General features: G+C 43.5%; 1 protein-coding gene across 8 annotated transcripts in view; it reads left to right on the forward strand.

Annotated features, from left to right (window-relative positions):
* The window catches only part of gnai2 (guanine nucleotide binding protein (G protein), alpha inhibiting activity polypeptide 2), a 108,493-nt gene that overhangs the window by 83,345 nt on the left and 1,727 nt on the right, over nt 1-23,421 (forward strand). For 6 of the 8 annotated variants that reach the window (XM_014132737.3, XM_045690444.2, XM_082958371.1 and 3 more), the window contains 5 exons: nt 7,691-7,733; nt 9,633-9,774; nt 13,247-13,407; nt 21,560-21,688; nt 23,174-23,303. In XM_014132737.3, coding sequence (XP_013988212.1) covers nt 7,691-7,733; nt 9,633-9,774; nt 13,247-13,407; nt 21,560-21,688; nt 23,174-23,303 — 605 coding nt within the window. Of the gene's footprint in view, nt 1-6,416; nt 6,537-7,690; nt 7,734-9,632; nt 9,775-13,246; nt 13,408-21,559; nt 21,689-23,173; nt 23,304-23,421 lie in introns of all 8 variants that reach the window. The other 2 variants (XM_082958370.1, XM_082958369.1) reach the window with 1 other exon arrangement.

A 23,421-nucleotide genomic window follows, 5' to 3' on the forward strand; every position in this document is an offset into this window, starting at 1 on the left:
TATTGGGGCTGACCCTGGCCTTCCTCCAGCTGGAGGGGGAGGGCGAGAGAAGCTATGAGAGTCCGTGCTGATAGAAGCCTGGGGCAGCATTTTAATAGTTTTGTTTTGTTTTTTTGGGGTATTTATTAGGGATCCCCATTAGCTGCTGCCAAGGTACGGAGAGCTTTGAATTCCGTAACGTCAGTGTGGAAGAGGTGGAAAAATGATTGTTGTCTATAAACAATAACAAGCCACAGGGGTTTAACGTCCAGATTCAGCCCCCGGTGGCTTGTCATTGTTGATAGACAACAATCATTTCCCCACCTCTTCCACACTGACTTTACGGAATTGAAAAAGACCTCTTCTAGTTGAAAAAGCAAATGGCACCAGGCTTGCATACGTTTACGTGGCTCCACTTGTAGTCTGAATGGCTTTGGTCAAGTGTGTGTCTGTGTACGTGTTTGCACTAGTCTCATGTATGCTTGCATTTATGTGCATGTGCTTGCACACATGCTTGTGTATGACTGTACTGCAAGAGGGCATGCAAATGTGTGCTGTGAACATCATAGTGGTCTTCTGCAAGTTGGCAGGTACATGAAATATTAAAGCTCTCCAGTGCATTGCTGGTTTGTACACTGTGTGTGTGTGTGTGTGTGTGTGTGTGTGTGTGTGTGTGTGTGTGTGTGTGTGTGTGTGTGTGTGTGTGTGTGTCTGGTAAGTACCTCAAGCTTCACCAGTGAGTCAGTTTACATTGTGGTTAACTGGTCATTCCCCATAGGCAATTTGGCTGTTTTTCCATTTAAACAAGTAAGGCAGCATAAACTTTGATTGTTTCTGCACAGTGTTGGAGAGTAGTGCTCTTTATGGGGATGCATTGTATTGCTTTTCAAAGTAACCTTCACATATCTCAGGGGTAAAATAATAGCTAGAAGGCACACCTTTTTAGAGTGCAGTCTAACACACACACACGAGGTATCCGTCAAGAGGAGATAAGTGTGTGTACAGTTAATATCTTCTCTCTTGTTGCCATAAACCTCAGTGTTGTACTCTTCCTGTCATTACATCTCGTAATGTCCTCAGCTTCACTGGACAAACTCCAAATGTCTATTTACAATCAGCAACATGATGGTGCGGAGAGAGACAGCGTGAGAGAAAGAAAGAGGGGGTGATCCAGTGTATGTGGTGAGAGAGAGGCCTACAGTAGACTTCAGTCACATCACGCCATTGTGCTAACAGCTCTATGAACTCTCTGGGAGTGTATTTGCAGCTTGGCTCTATGTAGTCACTGGACATACAGTTGAAGTCGGAAGTTTACATACACTTAGGTTGGAGTCATTAACTCGTTTTACAACTACTCCAAAAATGTCTTGTTAACAAACTATAGTTTTGGCAAGTCGGTTAGGACATCTACTTTGTGCATGACATAGGGTAATTTTCCCAACAATTGTTTACAGACAGATTATTTCACTTATAACTCATTGTATCACAATTCAGTGGGTCAGAAGTTTACATACACTCAGTTGACTGTGCCTTTAAACAGCTTGAAAAATTCCCGAAAATGATGTCATGGCTTTAGAAGCTTCTGATAGGCTAATTGACATCATTTGAGTCAGTTGGAGGTGCACCTGTGGATGTATTTCAAGGCCTACCTTCAAACTCACTGCATCTTTGCTGGACATCATGGGAAAATCAAAAGAAATCACCCAAGACCTCAGAAAAGAAATTGTAGACCTCCACAAGTCTGGTTCATCCTTGGGAGCAATTTCCAAACACCTGAAGTTACCACGTTCATCTGTACAAACAATAGTGCGCAAGTATAAACACCATGGGACCACACAGCCGTCATACCGCTCAGGAAGGAGATGCGTTCTGTCTCCTAGAGATGAACGTATGTTGGTGCGAAAAGTGCAAATCAATCCCAGAACAACAGCAAAGGACCTTGTGAAGATGCTGGAGGAAACGGGTACAAAAATATCTATATCCACAGTAAAACAAGTCCTATATCGACATAACTTGAAAGGCTGCTCAGCAAGGAAGAAGCCACTGCTCCAAAACCGCCATAAAAAAGCCAGACTACGGTTTTCAACTGCACATGGGAACAAAGGTCGTACATTTTGGAGAAATGTCCTCTGGTCTGGTGAAACAAAAATTTAATTGTTTAGCCATAATGACCATCGTTATGTTTGGAGGAAAAAGGGGGAGGCTTGCAAGCCGAAGAACACCATCCCAACCGTGAAGCACGGGGGTGGCAGCATCATGTTGTGGGGGTGCTTTGCTGCAGGAGGGACTGGTGCACTTCACAAAATAGATGGCATCATGAGGTGGGAAAATTATGTGGATATATTGAAGCAACATCTCAAGACATCAGTCAGGAAGTTAAAGCTTGGTCACAAATGGGTCTTCCAAATGGACCATGATCCCAAGCATACTTCCGAAATTATGGCAAAATGTCTTAAGGACAACTAAGTCAAGGTATTGGAGTGACCATCACAAAGCCCTAACCTCAATCCTATAGAACATTTTTAGGCTGAACTGAAAAAGCTTGTGCGAGCAAGGAGGCCTACAAACCTGACTCAGTTACACCAGCTCTGTCAGGAGGAATGAGCCAAAATTCACCAAACTTATTGTGGGAAGCTTGTGGAAGGCTCCCCAAAACGTTTCACCCAAGTTAAAGAATTTAAAGGCACTGCTACCAAATACTAATTGAGTGTATATAAACTTCTGACCCACTGGGAATGTGATGAAATAAATAAAAGCTGAAATAAATCATTCTCTCTACCATTATTCTGACATTTCACATTCTTAAAATAAAGTGGTGATCCTAACTGACCTAAGACATGGAATTTTTACTCTGATTAAATCTCAGGAATTGTGAAACTGAGTTTAAATGTATTTGGCTAAGGTGTATGTAAACTTCCATCTTCAACTGTATATACCTGTATCTGTAGCACTCTCTGTAGGGGCTCTGGTGGCCTACTCTCTATCTCCTCTGTCTGCTAGGAAGAATATCCTGTAGGACAGGGATCATCAACTAGATTCAGCCGCTGGCCGATTTTGTTTCTTGAGCGGATGGTCAGGATGGCGGAGCAAATTGACCTCGAAGTCCAAACATATATAATGTTTGTCTGAAAGTAATTTCAAACCATGCTTACATGTTGTATATTATACATTATATCTCTCTGTTATGTGGGAATACTTTGGAACATATTTGCAAAATGTAAATCACAAAAATGTTTTTGGGAACCCTGCTATAGGAAAATCAACATTGAAATCTGTTGATCTCAGTACCTCCTTGACGATTTCTAGAACGCAAACACATTCTAACCGTTCTGATTGGTCCAAGAAACAAGGTTTGCGCCAGAACATACATGGGTACAGCAGCGTTTTGAAAAGTGGGTAAAGTGGTGCTTTGGTACTCTTATTGGTTAGAGATGATCCAATCGCTGATTGACTTTTGTACAGCACACATCATCTAGACGTAACCACAAATTACTTCACCGATGGCAGTCTGAAGTGTCCTACAGTATGTAGCCAACCTAGAGCAGAGGAAGAATTCCGTTTGAGTCGTCAGGCAAACAGAACATAGGCTCACACATCTCATTTAATTTCTTCATAATGTGTTGCTTCAACCCCATCATGCACTTGAGCAAATATGAATCCGTAAACAGTGAATGCGCACACACCCACTCACAGATGCTCAAGGGTACATACACACACACACACACTCACACACACGTGCTTTCCACTGTGTCTGAGTCACTTCCTTCTGAGTTCCCTCTCGCTCAACACTTGGAGCCTGAGATGCATCTCCTCTTCTCCTCCCTTTTCTTTATTTGAGCTCATCAATTCAGCCCACATACTGGGGCAGATGAGTGAATGCTTCATTGCAGGGTGATTTGCTCACTGTGGTATGCTGAGAGTGGCCTCTAAGAATGAGAAATGGAGTAGAGCATGGCTCCTAGATTGGCCAGTTAGTCTGAAACTCTCCATTTAAAACCGGTCTGTAATTTGCTGTTCTGTATTCACATCACTGTTGTGATGGAACGTAGAACGTCAGTGGCTCATATTGTAGGTGGAAGAATATGGTTGCTGTTTGTGGATCATTTACGCGCGCTGTGTGACCAGTTAACTCAGTGCTACTGTTCTCTTCCTGCCAGCTTGTCCAGACAGCCAGCTACATTACGGTGGAAAAGACCCTAATGTGTTTCCTGTGGCGTCTGAACTAAGTCTTGCTTAAGGCTACGTGATGTATGATGGCGGCAGGCCTGGCCACACTACCACTCCTGAACGGCCCGCCCTCTCCTTCTCTCCTCTTCTCCAGTCACAAGTCACATAGCATGAAGGCAGTAGGTTGGCAGCTGCCAGTAAAATGCATCTCCTCTTCCTTTCTACCCCTTGGGCCTCATGTATAAACCGTGTGTACATACAAAATAAACTCAAGTCTGCGGGCGCCACTTCGACGTGAGAATGTGTTCATATGGACTCTGGAGCGATGAATCACTTCACCATCTGGCAGTTCGACGGAAGAATCTGGGTTTGGAGGATGCCAGGAGAACGCTACCTGCCTGAATACATAGTGCCAACTGTAAAATTTGGTGGATGAGGATTAATGGTCTGGGGCTGTTTTTCATGGTTCGGGCTAGGCCCCTTAGTTCCAGTGAAGGGAAATCTTAATGCTACAGCATACAATGACATTGTATACAGTTCTGTGATTTCAACTCTGGCAACAGTTTGGGGAAAGCCTTTTCCTGTTTCAGCATGACAATGCCCCTGTGCACAAAGCGAGATCCATACAGAAATTGCTTGTTGAGATCGGTGTGGAAAAACCTGACTAGCCTGCACAGAGCCCTGACCTCAACCCCATTGAATACTTTTGGGAGGAATTGGAACACCGACTGCGAGCCAGGCCAAATTGTCCAACATCAGTGTCCAACCTCACTAATGATTTTTGTGGCTGCTGTGGGGACTTGCTTCCATTCAATGTTCCAACATCTAGTGGGATGCCTTCCCAGAAGAGTGCAGGCTGTTTATAGCAGCAAAGAGGGGACCAACTCCATATTAATGCCCATGAATTTGGAATGAGATGTTCGAGTAAGGTGTCCAAATACTTTTGCACATGTAGTGTAGCTCACGCCAGTGCTCCAAGACGAAGAGAGATCTGTGGCAGATGAGCTCACCTCACCACCGGCCGGACTGCAAAAATAAATATGAGAGCCGATAAGAACAGGAATATCCTGTTTGTGAAAGCACTCAGACGTTTACACTCAAGGCTAATGATGATAAAGTGCCTTGCCTCAGCGGCTGTGGGGAGGGAGGGTTACATCATGAAAGCGTACCTCTGAAGTTTAGACACAGGAAGTGCTGTTGGCACAGGAGTTATGAAACTCTGTGAAACCCTATGAATGAGTGGCTCACTCACTGAGTGGAGAGGGGGCCTGACGATACGATATCATAATACTTAGGTGTCGATATGTTTTGCGACTCACGATTCTATATGTATTGTGAGTTGATACTGCGATTTTGTTTCAGGTTTGGTGTTTGTTTTGATCAGTCATCTATTTTAAAAGTGCTGAAGACATTTTGGCGCACTATTTCTTTTAAGAATATGAAGAACAAGCTATAGGATGAAAAATACCAGCGTTTATGCACAGGTACAGATGACTAGCACTAGCTAGCGCTACCTAGCAAAATAAAAATGATATTTTTCAGTATATAAACATAACATGCAACAATTTCTTAGATTTTACTGAGTTACAGTTCATATAAGGAAATCAGTTAATTGAAATAAATAAGGCCTTAATTGATTGATTTCACATGAGTGGGAATACAGATATCAGTTGGTCACAGAACTTTAAAAAAAATACGGTAGGGGCATGGATCAGAAAACCAGTCCGTATCTGGTGAGACCACCATTTGCTTCATGCAGCACGACACATCTATTTCGCATAAAGTTGATCAGGCTGTTGACTGTGGCCTGTGGAATGTTGTCCCATTCCACTTCAATGGTCTCAGCACAAGGTGCACCTGTGTAATGTTCATGCTGTTTAATCAGCTTCTTGATATTCCACACTTGTCAGGTGGATGGATTATCTTGGCAAAGGAGATATGCTCACTAACAGGGATGTAAACAAAATTGTGCACAAAATCTGAAATAATATTTGTGCGTATGGAACATTACTGGGATATTTTATTTCAGCTCATGAAACATGGGACCAACAATTTACTTATTGGGTTTATATTTTAGTGTGTGCGCATGTACACACACACATACAGTGAAGACATGAAATAACACGTATGAAATCATGTAGTAACCAAAAAGTGTTAATCAAATCAAAATGTTTTAGTTTCTTCAAAGTAGCCAACTTTTGCCTTGATGACAGCTTTTCACACTCTTGGCATTCTCTCAACCAGCTTCATGAGGAATGCTTTTCCAACAGTCTTGAAGGAGTTCCCACATATGCTGAGCACTTGTTGGCTGCTTGTCTGTCATTCTGCAGTCCAACTCATCCCAAACCATCTTCCCACGGGGGACCAGTACGGAGAAAAATGTATGAAAGGTATGAAAAAATGTATGCATTCACTACTGTAAGTCGCTCTGGATAAGAGCGTCTGCTAAATGACAAATGTAAAATCTCAATTGGGTTGAGGCCAGGTCATCTGATGCAGCACTCCATCACTCTCCTTGGTCAAATAGCCCTTAAACAGCCTGGAGGTGTGTTGGATCATTGTCCTGTTGAAAAACAAATGATAGTCCCACTAAGCACAAACCAGATGGGATGGCGTAACGCTGCATAATGCTGTGGTAGCCATGCTGGTTAAGGGTGCTTTGAATTCTAAATAAATCAGAGTCACCAGCCAGGCACCCTTCTTGAAATGTTCCATATTGACTGACCTTCACATCTTTAAGTAATGATGGACTGTGGTTCTCTTTGTTTATTTGAGCTGTTCTTGCCATAATATGGACTTGGTCTTCTATCAAATAGGGCTATCTTCTGTATAGCACAACTGATTGGCTCAAACACATTAAGAAGGAAAGAAATTCCACATGGACTTTTAACAAGGCACACATTGTCACATGCATTCCAGGTGATAAAGCTGGTGGAGAGAATACCAAGAGTGTGCAAAGCTGTCATCAAGGCAAAGGGTGGCAACTTTTTGGTTACTTTTTTGATTACCACATGATTCCATATGTCATTTCATAGTTTTGATGTCTTCACTATTATTCTTCAATGTAGAAAATAGTCTAAATAAAAATAATTTCCTTGAATGAGTAGGTTTGTCCAAACTCTTGACTTTTTCATTTTTTTTCATTTTTTTTTTTACAAATCGAAACTTTGAGTCAAATGCCATCCATTTGACTCAAAGTTTCGGTGTTATAATGAGTTATAATGCCATCCAAAAATAATATTGCGACATGTAACTATTGATTTTCTTCCCCATCGCTACTTGGAGGCAAAGCGACACTACCGTTTATACTCTGTATACACTACTGTAGATTGACATGCCTGTTAAGCTGCAACTTGAAAGGGAGAGCTGGCAGGCAGATTCACTCAGCGAAAGGAAGAGGGAGAGATCAATTCCAATGTTGAGGCCTGATGAGGAGGTACTCAGGAGTCCAAATGTGACGTGGCTTCACTTGGCTGCCTGTTTACATTTCTCCACTAATGGGAGCATATTTTTAACCCCTGCCTTTTTTTTGTTCTGTGTGCAGGTGCTGGAGAGTCAGGGAAGAGCACTATTGTGAAACAGATGAAGTAAGTAGAGCTGGCTTCCTGACTCCTCATTGTTTTAGTTGTTTTGCTGCTGTTCCCGTCAAGCATGAGCAATTATGCCAATATTGTAACCAGACTCTGTCATTATCAACAAGCAGACCGGGACAGTACATTCTTAAACTAGGTTCCTGGTATTCTCTATGTATCTTTCTCCCAGAGTCCACGCCCTCATGCTATAATCTATACAGAACATACTACTTCCTATACCTACAGTCTGAAGCCTGTTTCTTTCTCAGCTGTTACATTCGTATGGGTTAGAGGCCTCCCCGGAATGGACAGCTGTGTACGTACACACGCACACGCAGGCAGGCAGGCAGCTGCATCTTCCCCCGCACATCAGCAGATAAATACCTATGGACTGAGTTTTTCTCACAATTATTAAGGCATTAACTCCCTGCTAACTGATATTCCAAGCAGACAGTAGAGTATGCAGTTGGCTTAAGTCTACGCTTTACAGGATGCTCCCTATTAGACAGGCTGGATCATTTAGAACATATAGAGAGGATACAGGTTAATAGCCTGGTAGCAGATCTGGACCTGTATGTTCTGTAGCACATCACTACTTTGATGTTTGTTATCATGCCAAACTGGCTGGGTGTATTATAAAACCCCCTTCACCTTTCCTTGACCCATGCAGGTTTCTACTGGAGAAGCTCTGGGGTCACTGCTGTCTCTGTATAGTGCCGCAATCTCACAAGTGAACACACACTTTAACCCTCAATTCCTCTCACGGACATTCATGAACACATACTGCCTGAAATACCGAAGCGCGCACACCTACTCTCCCCACACATGCAAACAGATCCATGCAAGCACACACAATGATCCTTTATATACATACAGTCACACTCTTCACTCGACACACACACCAAGTGTTGTAATAGATGTGTAAACACTGTTAAAACAGTCCTGATGAAATCTCTTTCTACATTGCCCCTTAGAAAGTACCTTATTTTGACTTGAGAATGATTGTAGTTGAGTTATGTTTAAATAACTTCAGGGCTCCACTTACAAGGAAAAGTCTTCAAGATTTACTCGGAATTTAAACATTTAATTATAACATAATATGATTTCAGGATATAAATCTGCCGTGGTTCTCCTTGACTATTACAATTATTAATTTGCAATATCAACCAGTTCTTGGAAAATGTCTCTCTGCATGACATCAAATGACATGTTTTTGGGGAATTACATTTTTTGATAAATTGAACATGACTTTACACAACTAAATCTCCCTGGCCTACATCCAACCTCACAGCCCGCATGGCTCGAAGATAAGATTGACTGTATTTGTTTCAATTGAAGTTGAGAAGAAACACTTCTGTGGGCTTATTCTGTAAGTCTTGTTTTGGCCTTCTTCCTAGTGGGCTCCCTTGCATTATGAGGTTCGATTGAGAACGCCTCACAGCCAATCCGCATCCATCTGGCATTCGCAGTGCCTCACTCTCCCAGAGGGCATTGTTGTGAATAGACATAAAATATATTTGTTTCATGCATAGCCTGTCTTGGCCTGGCCACTGTTTCACTGTCAACATATTTTTGGTTCTTCCTCCATACTGTAGTCAATATTTGTTTTAACTGTAGTGTTCTCCAGCTGCCTGGCTCTCAGCAGAGACCTGAGCTGCCTCCGAAGCCTCAAACCAGTCATGTCTGTCTGGACTTAAGCATGCATAGTACCGTAATCTGTATAATACAACCAATGATTCATATGCTGACTGTGCCTTCTGATGGACAAACATGGAGATGTTAACTCTGACATTTGATTTGATATCGATTTTTAGTGGCACCTGGGTTGTTACGTTTAAGAGCTGCGCTTGAAAGTGTGTCTGCGCATGTGTGTTTGAGTGACCCAACTCGCTCTCTTTTTCCTGTGCCTGTCAGGATCATCCATGAGGATGGCTACTCAGAAGAGGAGTGTAAGCAGTACAGAGCTGTGGTCTACAGCAACACAATTCAGTCCATCATGGCCATCATCAAGGCCATGGCCAACCTCAAGATCGACTACGAAGACGCAGCTAGAGCGGTAACGCGCACACACACACACACACACACACACACACACACACACACACACACACAGTGTCTGAGTCCATCCACCAGAGCTGCCACTGTTCTCTCTTCATACACCCTACTGCTGCTCCAAAGGTCAGCCAGACCTTGAACCGCTCCCACTCTTCTCAGAACACCAACTTCTCCACTCTGTCCCTCTTATCAAATTACAGTTTGTTGGTCGCTACACGTATTTGCAGATGTTATCGCAGCTGCAGAGAAACGCTTGTGTTTCTAGCTCCAACAGTGCAGTAATCATTTTTTTAACAAAACAATATGCACATAATCCAGAAAGAAATACAGTACCAGTCAAAGGTTTGAAAATACCTACTCGTTCAAGGGATCTTCTTTATTTTTACTATGTTCTACATTGTAGAATAATAGTGAAGTCATCAAAACTATGAAATGACATATGTAATCATGTAGTAACCAAAAAAGTAACCAAATAGTAGCCACCCTTTGCCTTGATGACAGCTTTGCACACTCTTGGCATTTTCTCAACCAGCTTCACCTGGAATGCTTTTCCAGCAGTCTTGAAGGAGTTCCCACATATGCTGAGCACTTGTTAGCTGCTTTTCCTTCGCTCTGATGTCCAACTCATCCCAAACCATCTCAATTGGGTTGAGGTCAGGTGATTTGTGGAGGCAGGGTCATCTGAAGCAGCACTCCATCACTCACCCTCTTGGTCAAATAGCCCTTACACAGCCTGGAGGTGTGTTGGGTCATTGTCCTGTTGAACAACAATATATGCAGATTTTCAGCAGCAGGGACTAGGAGACTAGTCAGGATCGACGAACAGAGCAATGTACAGAAGGATCCTTGATGAAAACCTGCTCCAGAGCGCTCAGGACCTTAGACTGGGGCGCAGGTTTCGCTTCCAACAGGATAACAACCCTAAGCACACAGCCAAGACCTGTTTTTGCTTTGTCATTATGGGGTATTGTGTGTAGATTGATGAGGGGGGAAAAAACGTTTTAACTTCTTGGGGCTATGTGGGACGCTAGCGTGCCACCCGTGGTGCACCCTATCAACAGCAGGTGCATTTCAAGAGCGGCAAATTTGAAACCAAATAAATGTCAAAATTCAAATTTTTCAAACATACAACTATCTTACACCCTTTGAAAGATAAACATCTCCTTAATCTAACCACGTTGTCCGATTTCAAAAAGGTTTTACGGCGAAAGCATAAAGTTAGATTATGTTAGGAGAGTACATTAACAATAGCTGTGTGTAATGTTTTGTCAATTCAAAGACGGGCGTCACCAAAACCATAAAACCAGCTAAAATGATGCACTAACCTTTTACAATCTCCATCAGATGACACTCCTAGGACATTATGTTAGACAATGCATGCATTTTTAGTTCTATCAAGTTCATATTTATATCCAAAAACAGCGTTTTACTATGGCATTGATGTTGAGGAAATCGTTTCCCTCCAATAACCGGCAGTCAAGTCAGCACCACAAATTAAATAATTAAAATTAGAAAACATTGGTAAAATATTATATTGTCATTTAAAGAATTATAGATTTACATCTCTTGAATGCAATCAACTTGCCAGATTTAAAAATAACCTTACTGGGAAATCACACTTTGCAATAATCTGAGAATGATGATGTAAATATTCTTGTACAATGAGCTTTGTGGATTACGCTGTTCTCCAAGCAGAGCCATGTATTTGGATGAATGACGCTTGTAGAGGAAGTGCTCCCTCTCGTAGCTAGAACTGTTCCAGTATCTGGACTGAGGGACGTTGCTTAAGATTGCTTTGTGAAGGATTAGATTTGGATTTATCATAGTAAGTGTTAGACTCTTTTGCCATACCTTTTTTATCTCCTCTCATTTAGGTGAATAGTTGCTCTGTCTTTGAAGATGGTGGTTGATAAAGCGCTTTACATTGTATGGGGTAACACATCTCATTCACTACCAATGTGCAGCACCACACTGAAATGGAGTAGGAATGGGCTGTAGGCTTATTTCCTGTCTCAGACCCATCTGTATGCACACACACACACACACACACACACACCACACACACACACACACACACACACACACACACACCACACACTACAGCTTGCTCATCTATTCCTGCTCCATGTGAGTGTGTAGTGCTGGAGGGGACAGGGCTCTCTCGCTAGTCCCCCACTGCAGTGTACTTTTATATCAGCTGTATTTACTGCTGCAGCGGCTAACTCTGCCATGCTAACTTCCTCGACAAAGCAGCTCTTCAGGGGAATCTGTAAGAGGGAGTGCTATTTAAAATGTAATGGTGTCTTAATCTCTCGGCCTGATAGTTTGGTTTACTACATGTTCTTTAGATTGCCTGTTAAAAGTCGTTGACTTAACGTAACAACCCATATCTGCCTTAGTTTTGATTTTACCCACTTAGTGTTCCCGAAATTACAGTAACTTTCCCCAGGTTTACAGAAATCCCTGCTGTAGGAATGATGTAATCCAGAGGGAATAAGCAGAAAAAACCACTTTATTTTTTTCTCTCACTGTGCACACCTTGGGCCCTCGAAGGGAGGAAGTGGGATCAAATGTCATACTTTTGACACACTATTGTACATTGTCCTTCAGTCCCCATAAAACTCCTCTATCACCTACTTAAATTACAATACACTCACTCAAGGTCACATTCCATTTCCTGTGGCCCACTGTAGAGAGGCCTAGAGATCACCTGGTGTGAGGAGTTGTTTGGATTCCTCTTCTGATCACTCCCTTCACTTATTAACCAGTCCTGTGGCTGGCGGAGGGCTGGACTGGGTCAGACTGGGCAGACAGGTTAACCAGTTGTATGGAGCTCAGGCGCACGCACCTCTTCCCAGTCAAACGGCTTCAGGAGGCCGGAGTATTCCCTGGAAAGCATCGAGGCACAGAGGGAGGGTCAAGAGGGGTGTGTGGGCGGTGCGCTAAACTGATGTGGGAGCTGTGTAATCAGCCCTTTTCATGCTCTCTGTGTGTGTGTGTGTGTGTGTGTGTGTGTGTGTGTGTGTGTGAGAGCGTGTTTTTACGTGTGTTTGTGCATGCGTCAGCGTCGGCCAATGCTAGGGGAAAACCCTCCACCCCATTGTGTGTGTAAATCAGCCCTGTGTCTACTCTTTATGGCTGGTTAGAACGTGTGTGTGTGTGTGTGTGTGTGTGTGCGCGCACAGAGAGCTATAAGTCAGAGAGGACAGTCTCTCCAGTGAAATTGGATGATTACTGTGTTTAATGGTTCTTCAGTTTGTAGTTCAGACTGTCTGATTTGTCTCCTTCAGTCTAATTGACCTTGTAAGACCTGGACCCGGTTTCCCAAAGCATCTTAAAGTTAACAGAAGATCAACTGTCTGCGTTACCACTGCCATGTTTATTAACGTTGACTAGATAAGATGTCAGAGAGTCTGTTCCACTGGGTCTGACTCATTTCTAACCCTGTGTCTCCCCCCCCCCCCCCCCTCCAGGACGATGCCCGCCAGCTGTTTGCCCTGTCGGGGGCTGCTGAGGAGCAGGGCATCCTGCCAGATGACCTGTCCAATGCCATGCACCGGCTGTGGGCCGACGGAGGGGTGCAGGGCTGCTTCACCCGCGCCCGCGAGTACCAGCTCAACGACTCTGCTGCCTAGTGAGTAACGACCACCACCACTCTGCTCACTTGGCTACGTACCTGTGCCAGGCTCACAGTCTACTTTGTCATTGGCCTCATCTCCCTGTCACTGCTGGGTCTCTTTCTATCCTTGATCGCACACCTTTTTGAGGTGTGTTTAAATAGGCTGAACTGTGGTATTACTGGATTTACCTTCTGAATCTGAGGGCAAAGAGTTTTGGAGAAGCAACACAGTAAATCTGCAGGTTCTGATACTGATGGCTTCACAGCACAGTGACCCCCTAACTCCCCCCTAACTCCCCCCTTCCATCCCTCCCTCAGTCTCCCATCGATATCACATAAGGGGATTAAAAGATCAAGGCAGCGTGCGCAACGTGTTGTCGCTTCGTTGAGAAACCAATTGCTTTTCAAATGGGGGTTAGCACAGCTCTGAACTTCCAGGAATTTTCCCATGCCTAATTTCCCTCGAATCAATTTCTGAAGAGAGGACCAGTTCCTGAGATAATAGATTGGATCAATCCACTTTGATGATGGAAGTAAAGAAAGAACCAACATGTTTAGAAACTGATGACTCATGCTTGTTTAGAGAGCAGGTAACAGAGAACGGTATGTACCTTAACTGTAATGTGATCATTTTTTTTTTAGCACTTGTCTAGTCCCCTGCACAGTACCCTGGCTAGGGCTGGGTTATAGAACTACATCCTGTCCCTTTGCTCTGTGGAGAGAATCACTGAGGACATGGGAGAATGAACATCTACCTCTCAGTATATCGTCTATGATTTGTCCTCTTTGAATAAACCTATCTCCCTGCTTTGCTTTGGGGTCTGTTATTGAAGAGTAACATCAACTGCTAACACCATTGAGTAAGATATGAGGAATCTCCCAAAAATATCAAAGCCACCCAATAGACCTCCACACCCCATGACAATCCCACCCCAACAACCAGTATACAGTAACAGTTCTTTAAGTAGTATGAGGCTGCGGCTTGGTGTATTGCTTCTCCATACTATGTAATGTATTCCCTGTTCAGAGAAATTAGGTCATTGAAGTTGTTTGCATTATTAACCATGAAGTAGTGTGAAAATACCAGGTTCTGACCGCTAGATGCCGCTGACACTCTTTTATTCATTTTGCTGGTCTCTTGTTTTTATTGAATAGATCACCAACATTTTCTTTGCAACTTTGGGTAGAAAGCCAATAGGTTTGGGTTATGATGAAAATAAATTGTCGTCATCCTCACAATTCAAGCCAGTCCTCCATGAAAGCAAATCAGTTCTTTTACACTTAATCTGTGTCCAGGAAATGGATCCTTTGTCTGTGATTTATTCCCTTAAAAAAAATATTTTGCGACCCAATTACGGTCTTGTCTCATCGCTGCAACTCCCCAACGGGCTCGGGAAAGGCGTAGGTCGGGTCATGCGTCTTCCCGAAACATGACCCGCCTAACCGCACTTCTGAACAACCGCCAGCTGCACCAATGTGTTGGTGGAAACACTGTTCAACTGATGACCGAAGTCAGCTTGTGGCAGGCGCCCGGCCCGCCACAAGCAGACGCTAGAACGCGATGAGCCAAGTAAAGCCCCCCGGCCAAACCTTCCCCTAACGAAATAATGTTTCAGGAATGCTAATCATATCTCTTACTAACTATAGGAATGATTTCAGAACCATCTGAGATGGTGGGTGTCAATCCTCTCTCTTGTGCTGTTTGAGGTGGAACGACCCTGCGTCAAGGTCATGCTCCGTCTGTGTAATGTAGTGCTACGGTGATAGTCTAATGATGAAAAAACGCACAGTAATGCTGCAAGGCTCTCTCCTCAGTGCTGCTGCCGTGTGGTGTAGGTGAGAGGCCCTTATCACCAGGGCACACAGGGCCCTTCATTCTGTCTATATGGAAATGTAGAGAACACAATACATCCCCTATTCCTGTTACACTCACCGTCCATGTGCCTGGAATACCACTTGTTCATGTATTCCCACCTGCAGCAGAGAGTGCTGTATTTGTTCTCAAGGCAGTCCATTAGACACAAGGCCTGTTGGTGAGATTGCGTAGCGCCAAGGAAATGGGCTCTAAAAGGCATGACAGGATGGTGTTTCACAAAATGATTGCCTGGCAGCCAACTAAATATTGAACGAGGAGCAGGAGCGATATTGATCTCACCCACTTTTGTATTACGAAGTCGAATACAATTTTTTTTTTTATTCTCTCTAGCCCTGCTCTTATTAAAGCTCTGGCTTTCTGGTAAGCGTTTTGTTGCGATGGCCCCAGAGATTTTGGGGAGGTGGTGGCAGTGACGAGGATTTATGTTATTTCATCAGGGCTCTCCAGAGCACTGTGACTGCTGTACTTAGAGATCCTTATTGTGTGCTCCAACAATATCAGCCTCCAAACTGTCATCTATCTCAGAGCACTGGGAGAGGCCCTATCAGCTCTCAGCTACACCTCTCAGCAGGCTAGAATCAGCTCTACATCTCCACTACTGTAACTCACCTGCTCTCCAAAGGTCAAATCCCAGAGCAAATTAATCTAAGTATATAGCTGATAACCACACATGTTTAACCAGTGCGTGGAGGTGGAGGGTTTGTAAACCCACAGGATTCAATTAAGCTCTGGATACTAGTCATCAAAATCTCAAATCAAGTAATGTTTCAATATGTGAATTGCAGACAACTGAGGAGGCCTTTCTCTGTGGGACATGCGGTTTGGAGAACTCTAATCAGAGACAGTGGTTTGTGATGAAGGAAGAAGTGTGTGTGTGGAGAACACTTTAATATATGCACAGACTTGGCGTAGGCAGGATTACAGGCAGCGAATGCGAACAGTTGTGTAAAGTACTTAAGTAGTACATTAAAGTATTTTTACTTAAGTAGTTTTTTGGGGTATATGTACTTTACTATATATATTTTTGACAACCGTGTACATTACTGAAACACCGCTTACCTTTCATTTTCAATGGAAGGAAAACGGTGAGAAGCAGAGTGGGCGGGGGGCCGTTGGGCGGCACGAACGTGGCATGGGAGGTGGTGAGAAAGTTAAACATTTCCCAACTTCATGCAAATCACCTGCGGCGACCGCTGGGCGATGACCAATCATATCGAGTGGTTCCTATTAAGAGTTTGACGCTATGTGACCCAACGCTGGAGACCTTCAGAAAAGATGGCTGACAAAAATACTAGGATGGAAGTAAATGTAAGTAATTATAACGTCAGAACGAATCATGCGAAAAATGTACAGTTGAGAGGAATGTTAGTTAATGTAGAGACAGACGATTATGCATATTTTTTGTCATGAAGTTAATTTACAAAAATCACTATTTAGCAAGCTAGCTAACATTAGTCAGCTAGCTAGCTTTATGGGTGTTGTGACATGAGGATGAAATTGTAATTTGTGTTTGTTTTAGGTACTTCTGAGAACTAGCAAACCAGGCTGTCATCTTGAGTAATGGTGGATGTAAAGAATCTAGCTACCTAAAGCATTTACTGCAAATTGAATGTACAATTTTGTAAGCTAGACTTGCTAATATTTGCCATGCAATGCAGCTGAAGTAGGGTAGTGAGCTAACTATTTTCTTGCTTATTGTATAGTGAAGGATAAAAATAACTGTATGCCTATGGATGTGTAGCTAGCTATGTAGCCGATCTGTGTATGGACCCTAAAACGTTTTGGTATCAATATTAGTTCAGAACCTCCAGCTATCATAGCCGGTTGTATTGACTTCAAAACAGTCTGAATGGCATCAATGAAGCCTATGGATTGAGTAGAATATAATATAACTTTATTGTGGCAAGGATGCAAGTCATATATACAGTACTTTAAAGTATTCAGACCCCTTAACTTTTTCCACATTTTTCCACGACGTTACAGCCTTATCCTAAAATTGATTTAAAGTTTTTTTTCCCTCATCAATCTATACACTATACCCCATAATGACAAAGCAAAAACAGGTTTTTAGAAAACAGAAATATCAAATGTATATAATTATTCAGACACTTTGAAGCACCTTTGGCAGCGATTACAGCCTTGAGTCTTCTTGGGTATGACGCTACAAGCTTGCCACATCTATATTTGGGGAGTTTCTCCCATTCTTCTCTGCAGATCCTCTCAAGCGCTGTCAGGTTGGATGGGGAGCGTCGCTGCACAGCTATTTTCAGGTCTCTCCACAGATGTTAGATTGGGTTCAAGTCAGGGCTCTGGCTGGGCCACTCAAGGACATTCAGAGACTTGTCCCGAAGCCACTCCTGCGTTGTCTTGGCTGTGTGCTTAGGGTCGTTGTCCTGTTGGAAGGTGAACCTTCGTCCCAGTCAGGTCCTGAGCGCTCTGGAACAGGTTTTCATCAAGGATCTTTCTACTTTGCTCCGTTCACCTTTTCCTCGATCCTGACTAGGTTCCCAGTCCCTGCCAGTGAAAAAATATCCCCACTTGCTCCACCGTAGGGATGGTGCCAGGTTTCCTCCAGACGTGACTCTTGGCATTCAGGCCAAATCGTTCAAACCTGGTTTCGTCAGATCAGAGAATCTTATTTCTCATGGGGCGGCAGGTAGCCTAGAGGTTAGAGCGTTGGACTGGTAACCGAAAGGTTGCAAGATCGAATCCCTGAGCTGACAAGGTAAAAATCTGTCGTTCTGCCCCTGAACAAGGCAGTTAACCCACTGTTCCTAGGCCGTCATTGAAAATAAGAATTTGTTCTTCACTGACCTGCCTAGTTACATAAAGGTAAAATAAATAAATGGTCAGTCCTTTAGGCGCCTTTTGATCAAGTGGTCTGAATACTTTCCGAATGCACTGTATACAGAAACATAATTTGAAAAATACAGTACACTACACTTCCTATACATTATGTAAATACTCAAACAGGTTCATCTCAATATCTAATTTCCTTCATCAGCACTGATCTGAGGACACAGGATAGGTATTTCATCAAATGAGACTTAATTTCAATCGGTAGAGAATGTGATCCAAATCAAGTGGAGAATGTGAAATGCGTTATTGAATGTTCATTATCTAAGTGTTATAAATACATAGTACCTGCATTATAAATACAAGTTCAATTTGGGGAGGTGTGTGTGTGTGTGTGTGTGTGTGTGTGTGTGTAAAAGACAGAAAGGGAAAGAGGTAAGAACAGAGTAGCAGGGAAGTCTGCATTTGATTTAATGAATTACAGTGCTACTCAGGTCATCACAATGACATAGTGTCTCTAGCGGTGTCTCCTAACCAGCTTTGGGGCCCCAGTTGGCTCGAAGGTTATGAGCGGGTGAGGTGGCGATGACGGGACTGGAGGTTGGCTTCCTCTTTCACATCAAAACATACCTGCAGATGAGAGAGAGAGGGAATGAGAGCATGATTAAGCGTTGTTTTGTTTTTTATTATAACGTTGTCGTTATAACCATCAGGTGGTGTAATACAAAACTGACCTTGGATCATTAACTCTGGGACTACTACATCTCTATCTGTACTTCAATGTAAAGCATATCTTTAATAATACTTCCTGTTGACCCGACCAAGTCTCACCTCTGATCATGCTGTGCCCTCTATGTGGACAGTTCAGATGCGGGAGGGGTTTACCGACACAGCTGACATAACCTAGAGGATTTAGGGAGAAGGGGGGAGAAGGCTGTGAAGTGAAGGAGAGAGACTGATATTGAGAAAATAAGGTAGTTAAAGAGAGTTCAGCAGGAGTGTGTGTGTGGCCTCACCTGGTGTCCACACTAAGTGGCTGCAGAGTACTTTATGCTGAAAAACATGCACAGACACACGAGGACAAACAATATAGGGTAGTTATATAAATAATGAAGTGTCTTACTATTCTCTATGGTTGGTCCTCTTGCCTATTCTTTGAAGGTGGAAGGAAACAGTTACACACCTGAGCCTGCTTACTGCACAACACAATCATCAGTCCAATTTGATAAACAAGTGTGTATGTGTGGGTTATAGGGTGTCTAATTGTTCCCCAAAAAATATATATGGGTGACACTTTGTTTTTGTACAGACATCATCACCCTTACCTAAACCGAGCCCTTACCTGAGAAGTAAAAATCCTAGGGAGATAAACTGGGAATTGAATAACTGCAGTTGACATTGCTATAAGAGTATTCTTCCATTTACTTAGCTATGTGGATGGCTCTTAAAAGAGCCTTTGGTTGTGCATAGTGTAGTCTATGGTGTTGCCAGGGAACAGCACCCTCTTCAAAGAAGTAGGAGGTGAAGATCTCCCGCACACGGATTGCCTCCCTTGCTGCGTTGTTGGATCCCATCCTTGAAACATCCTGCAGAGAGCAGACCTCTCCTCTGGCACACGGCGGCGAGCTGCAGATCCCCTTCTGGTCCTCGTGTCCATCCTCATGAAGTTATGCAGGAAACAGGTAGCCTTCACACACGCCTGAATTCCCCCATGAGGCAGTCCCAGATGGCCCTGGTCACCCAACCGTGCAGTGCTCTGCACTGTAGCTGTAAGCAATCGTTTTAATGGAATCTCCAGTTGTAAGGTATCTGTTGGAATATGGAAGATGTCATTGTTAGACTTTTACTTCATCGGGTCATTGTGGATTACTAAAGGATATCTCTTATAGCAAATCATGGTAACATTGAGATAGATGCTTGTGCACACACGTGCATGTACAACAGCAGGATCATAACAAGGATAGCATCACAAATGAATACATAAAAACCACTTGAAGCTTGATGAAGAGTTGGTCATTTCAATCAGCTGTGTACATTAGTGCTAAGGATAAAACAAAAATGTGCACCCCTTTGAGTCCCCAGGACCAGGTCTGAGAACCACTGCTCTTCATTGTGACCTCTTCATCTGCAGACAGGCTTTAGCAGCTCTCTGAGGACAGAAAACATCACAAGAAACAGACTTCATTGCTTAAATTAGACAGCACTGAATATTATGTTACTATTATCTCTGTCCTCACTTCTAGGGACTGGAACTATACTATCCAGAATAGCCTACTCTCCCTTCTTTGACAGTTGGCGCTGCTATCCTTTCACCCTCCAGTGTTAGCTAGTTACCTACAAATGCATAGATTTTTTTTTTTACAATGAGGTCTGGACGTAATAGAGTTTCTCTGCTTTTTTGACACCACACTCCAAAAAGCAACTTCTGCTGGCTCTAGTTTTGTCTAATCTTGATTATTGTCCAGTCGTGTGGTCCAGTGATGCAAGAAAATACCTAGTTAAGCTGCAGATGGCCCAGAATTGAGTGGCACGTTTTGCTCTTAATTGTAATCAGAGGGCTGATATAAATACTATGCATGCCAGTCTCTCTTGGCTAAGAGTTGAGGAGAGACTGACTGCATCACTTGTTTCTTAAAATGTGTTAAATCCCAAATTGTTTGCATTCAGTAGTCAACTTACACACAGCTCTGACATAGACTTATCCCAGCAGACATGCCACCAGGGGTCTATTCAGTCACCAAATCCAGAACAAATTAAAGCAAGAATACAGTATTATATAGAGCCCTTATTGCATGGAACTTCCTTCCATGTCATATTGCTCAAATAAAAAGCAAGTCTGGTTTCAAAAAACAGATAAAGCAACGCTCGTGGCGCAACGCCTCTCCCTTATTTGACCTAGATAGTTTTTGTCTGTAGGCCTTTTTAAAAAATGTACGTAGTTCTGTTCTTGTCTGTACGTAGCTGTTCTTGTCTTGATGTACTGTATTATGTTTCATGTGTTGTGTGGACCCCAGGAAAGTAGCTTCTGCTTTTGCAACAGCTAATGGGGATCCTAATAAAATACCAAAATGGTCTGAGACCAGGCTGGACAGTGGTCTGACACAATAGTTTTCCCTCTCAACAGGCGGATCAGATGGTTTCCCAATGATCTAATACCACTGTCATCTGTATGTGTGTAAATGGGTTAAGAGTCAGTCTGTCGGAGTCTCCTGGCAGATTTCAGTTCTGATGCGGATTGTATCTAACATTGAGAGGGCACTTCAGACTTATGATGATGGGTCTTTATCTACTTTGTGTGTACTTGTTAAGTGATGAGTTCATATTGATGGGGGTTAAATAAACAGATTGCACCAGTGCCATTTAATAATGTGGTCAAACCAGTGGTGTAGCGTTAGATGCCTGAAATCCTGTGACCCTAGACTTGGTGAAAGTCCACCTAGTTTTTAATCTGACAGCTGTGTCTGTATTCTGACCCGTGTGTGTTCTCCCTGTCAGCTACCTGAATGACCTGGAGAGGATAGCCAAAGCAGACTACATCCCCACACAGCAGGACGTGCTGCGGACCAGAGTGAAGACCACTGGCATTGTGGAGACACACTTCACCTTCAAAGACCTACACTTTAAGTGAGTGGACCACTGACTTCCCTGGTGTGTGTGCGCTTGTGTGTCAGTGCACCAGTTCCCTATTGTGAATCAAAGGTTCCTCCTTCATATTCTGATATGTATTGTTCTAGCAGAAAGCAGGGGTTTTAGTTTCTGTTTGTTGATAGTGAATGTGAGATGGGTAACCTGATCCTGCCTCATAAGTTAGCTTCAGGATCTGGTTCATTTTGAACCCGCTGCCCGCACCGCTGCCCAAACGCAAAGGAACCTCTGTTTCTTTCCTCTGTCTTTGTTCTTCACTCCAAGGCACCATCTTGTCTGGTTGTTACTTTGAAAAGGCCATTTCCAGCTGACCGATCTGGTCTGGTTCTCTGTGTGTGTCAGTTTGTGTGTGTGGTGGGGACGTTGTGTGAAAAACCGATGGACTGGCCGGTTACATGGCTGTTTGCAGGCTGGTTTATGTGTGCAGTGGCTTCCGAAATCCATGTTCATTTGAATGTGGGAATAGTCTACATACATAGACATCTATTTGTACACCACCAACAACCCCACACAAATAGCATGCCCTGCAGCAGTGATAGCTAGGGTTTAGCTGGGCTGATGGAATCAGGCTACACTGAGTGATATTAGAGCTGATAAGAGCCCTGTGGAGGTGAGCACCACTCATTACAGCCCTATGTGTTGGCAGGCTTACACAGCCTACTAACACATAGCATAGCAGCATTCCATTACATATGAAATTCACCCAAATATCAGCAGAATTCTAGCAGGGCTGACAGTACAAAAAATAATCTGACAGTCTGTCCGGTATCTGCCAAACAAGACTTCCATGCCACTGTCTCTACATTTCCTCCTATTCTCTGTTTTCAAACGCAACCTCCCTTGTGGTGATGATTAAACGGGCACCACAGCCGAGACTGGCACTTCCACAGCGGGCGTCTTCTCATTTCGCCCATGGGCCTGGTCGGTTTGCTATGTCCTCATGAAGAAGTCATGCGGAGATCCATCGTGGCAACAAACAAACAAACAAACCCAGATCCGCTCCCTCAGCCCCATCTGCCCTGTAACCACGGAAACTGCACTGTACAAAAGGTGCTATGAGTACAGAGAGACCCTCAGGCCTCCCTTCTCTGGGCCAAGCCTGGTTTAATGGAATGTGGGGGCTCCTCCAGGAATGTCACATCATCATGGTGCTTCCCTCTCATTGGTGTAATTATGGATCCCAATACAGAGGACATGAATGGCCCTTTAGAAAACCTCTGTTTCCAGACCCAATAGAGTGGATAGGTGTAAAAACACATTGGGGAAATCCCCTAAGCCCATGAATCTGTGGAGCCAGCACCATATTGTTTACACCTATCCACTTCTTCACAATCTGCACACATCAAATGAGATACAGGGTTAGACTAGAGGTTGTTCTGGGAGTTGGGGCTGGGCATACAGTACAGTACCACTAGTAAACAGCAGTAAAAGGGTGTCCCTCACTGGCTGCTTGTGTCCCTACAGAATGTTTGACGTGGGTGGTCAGCGTTCCGAGAGGAAGAAGTGGATCCACTGCTTTGAGGGAGTCACAGCCATCATCTTCTGTGTGGCCATGAGTGCCTACGATCTGGTGCTGGCTGAGGATGAGGAGATGGTGAGGAGGCAGGAGACTGCTTTAAGTACCACTGACTGGATCTCTCTTATCCCTTTTAATGCAGTTTTATTTCTAAAGGAAATGACCTCACATTCATTTTGAGTTGTCTTGATCAACT

Source organism: Salmo salar, chromosome 12, assembly GCF_965601325.2.
Source record: "Salmo salar chromosome 12, fSalSal1, whole genome shotgun sequence".
Classification (NCBI taxonomy): domain Eukaryota; kingdom Metazoa; phylum Chordata; class Actinopteri; order Salmoniformes; family Salmonidae; genus Salmo; species Salmo salar.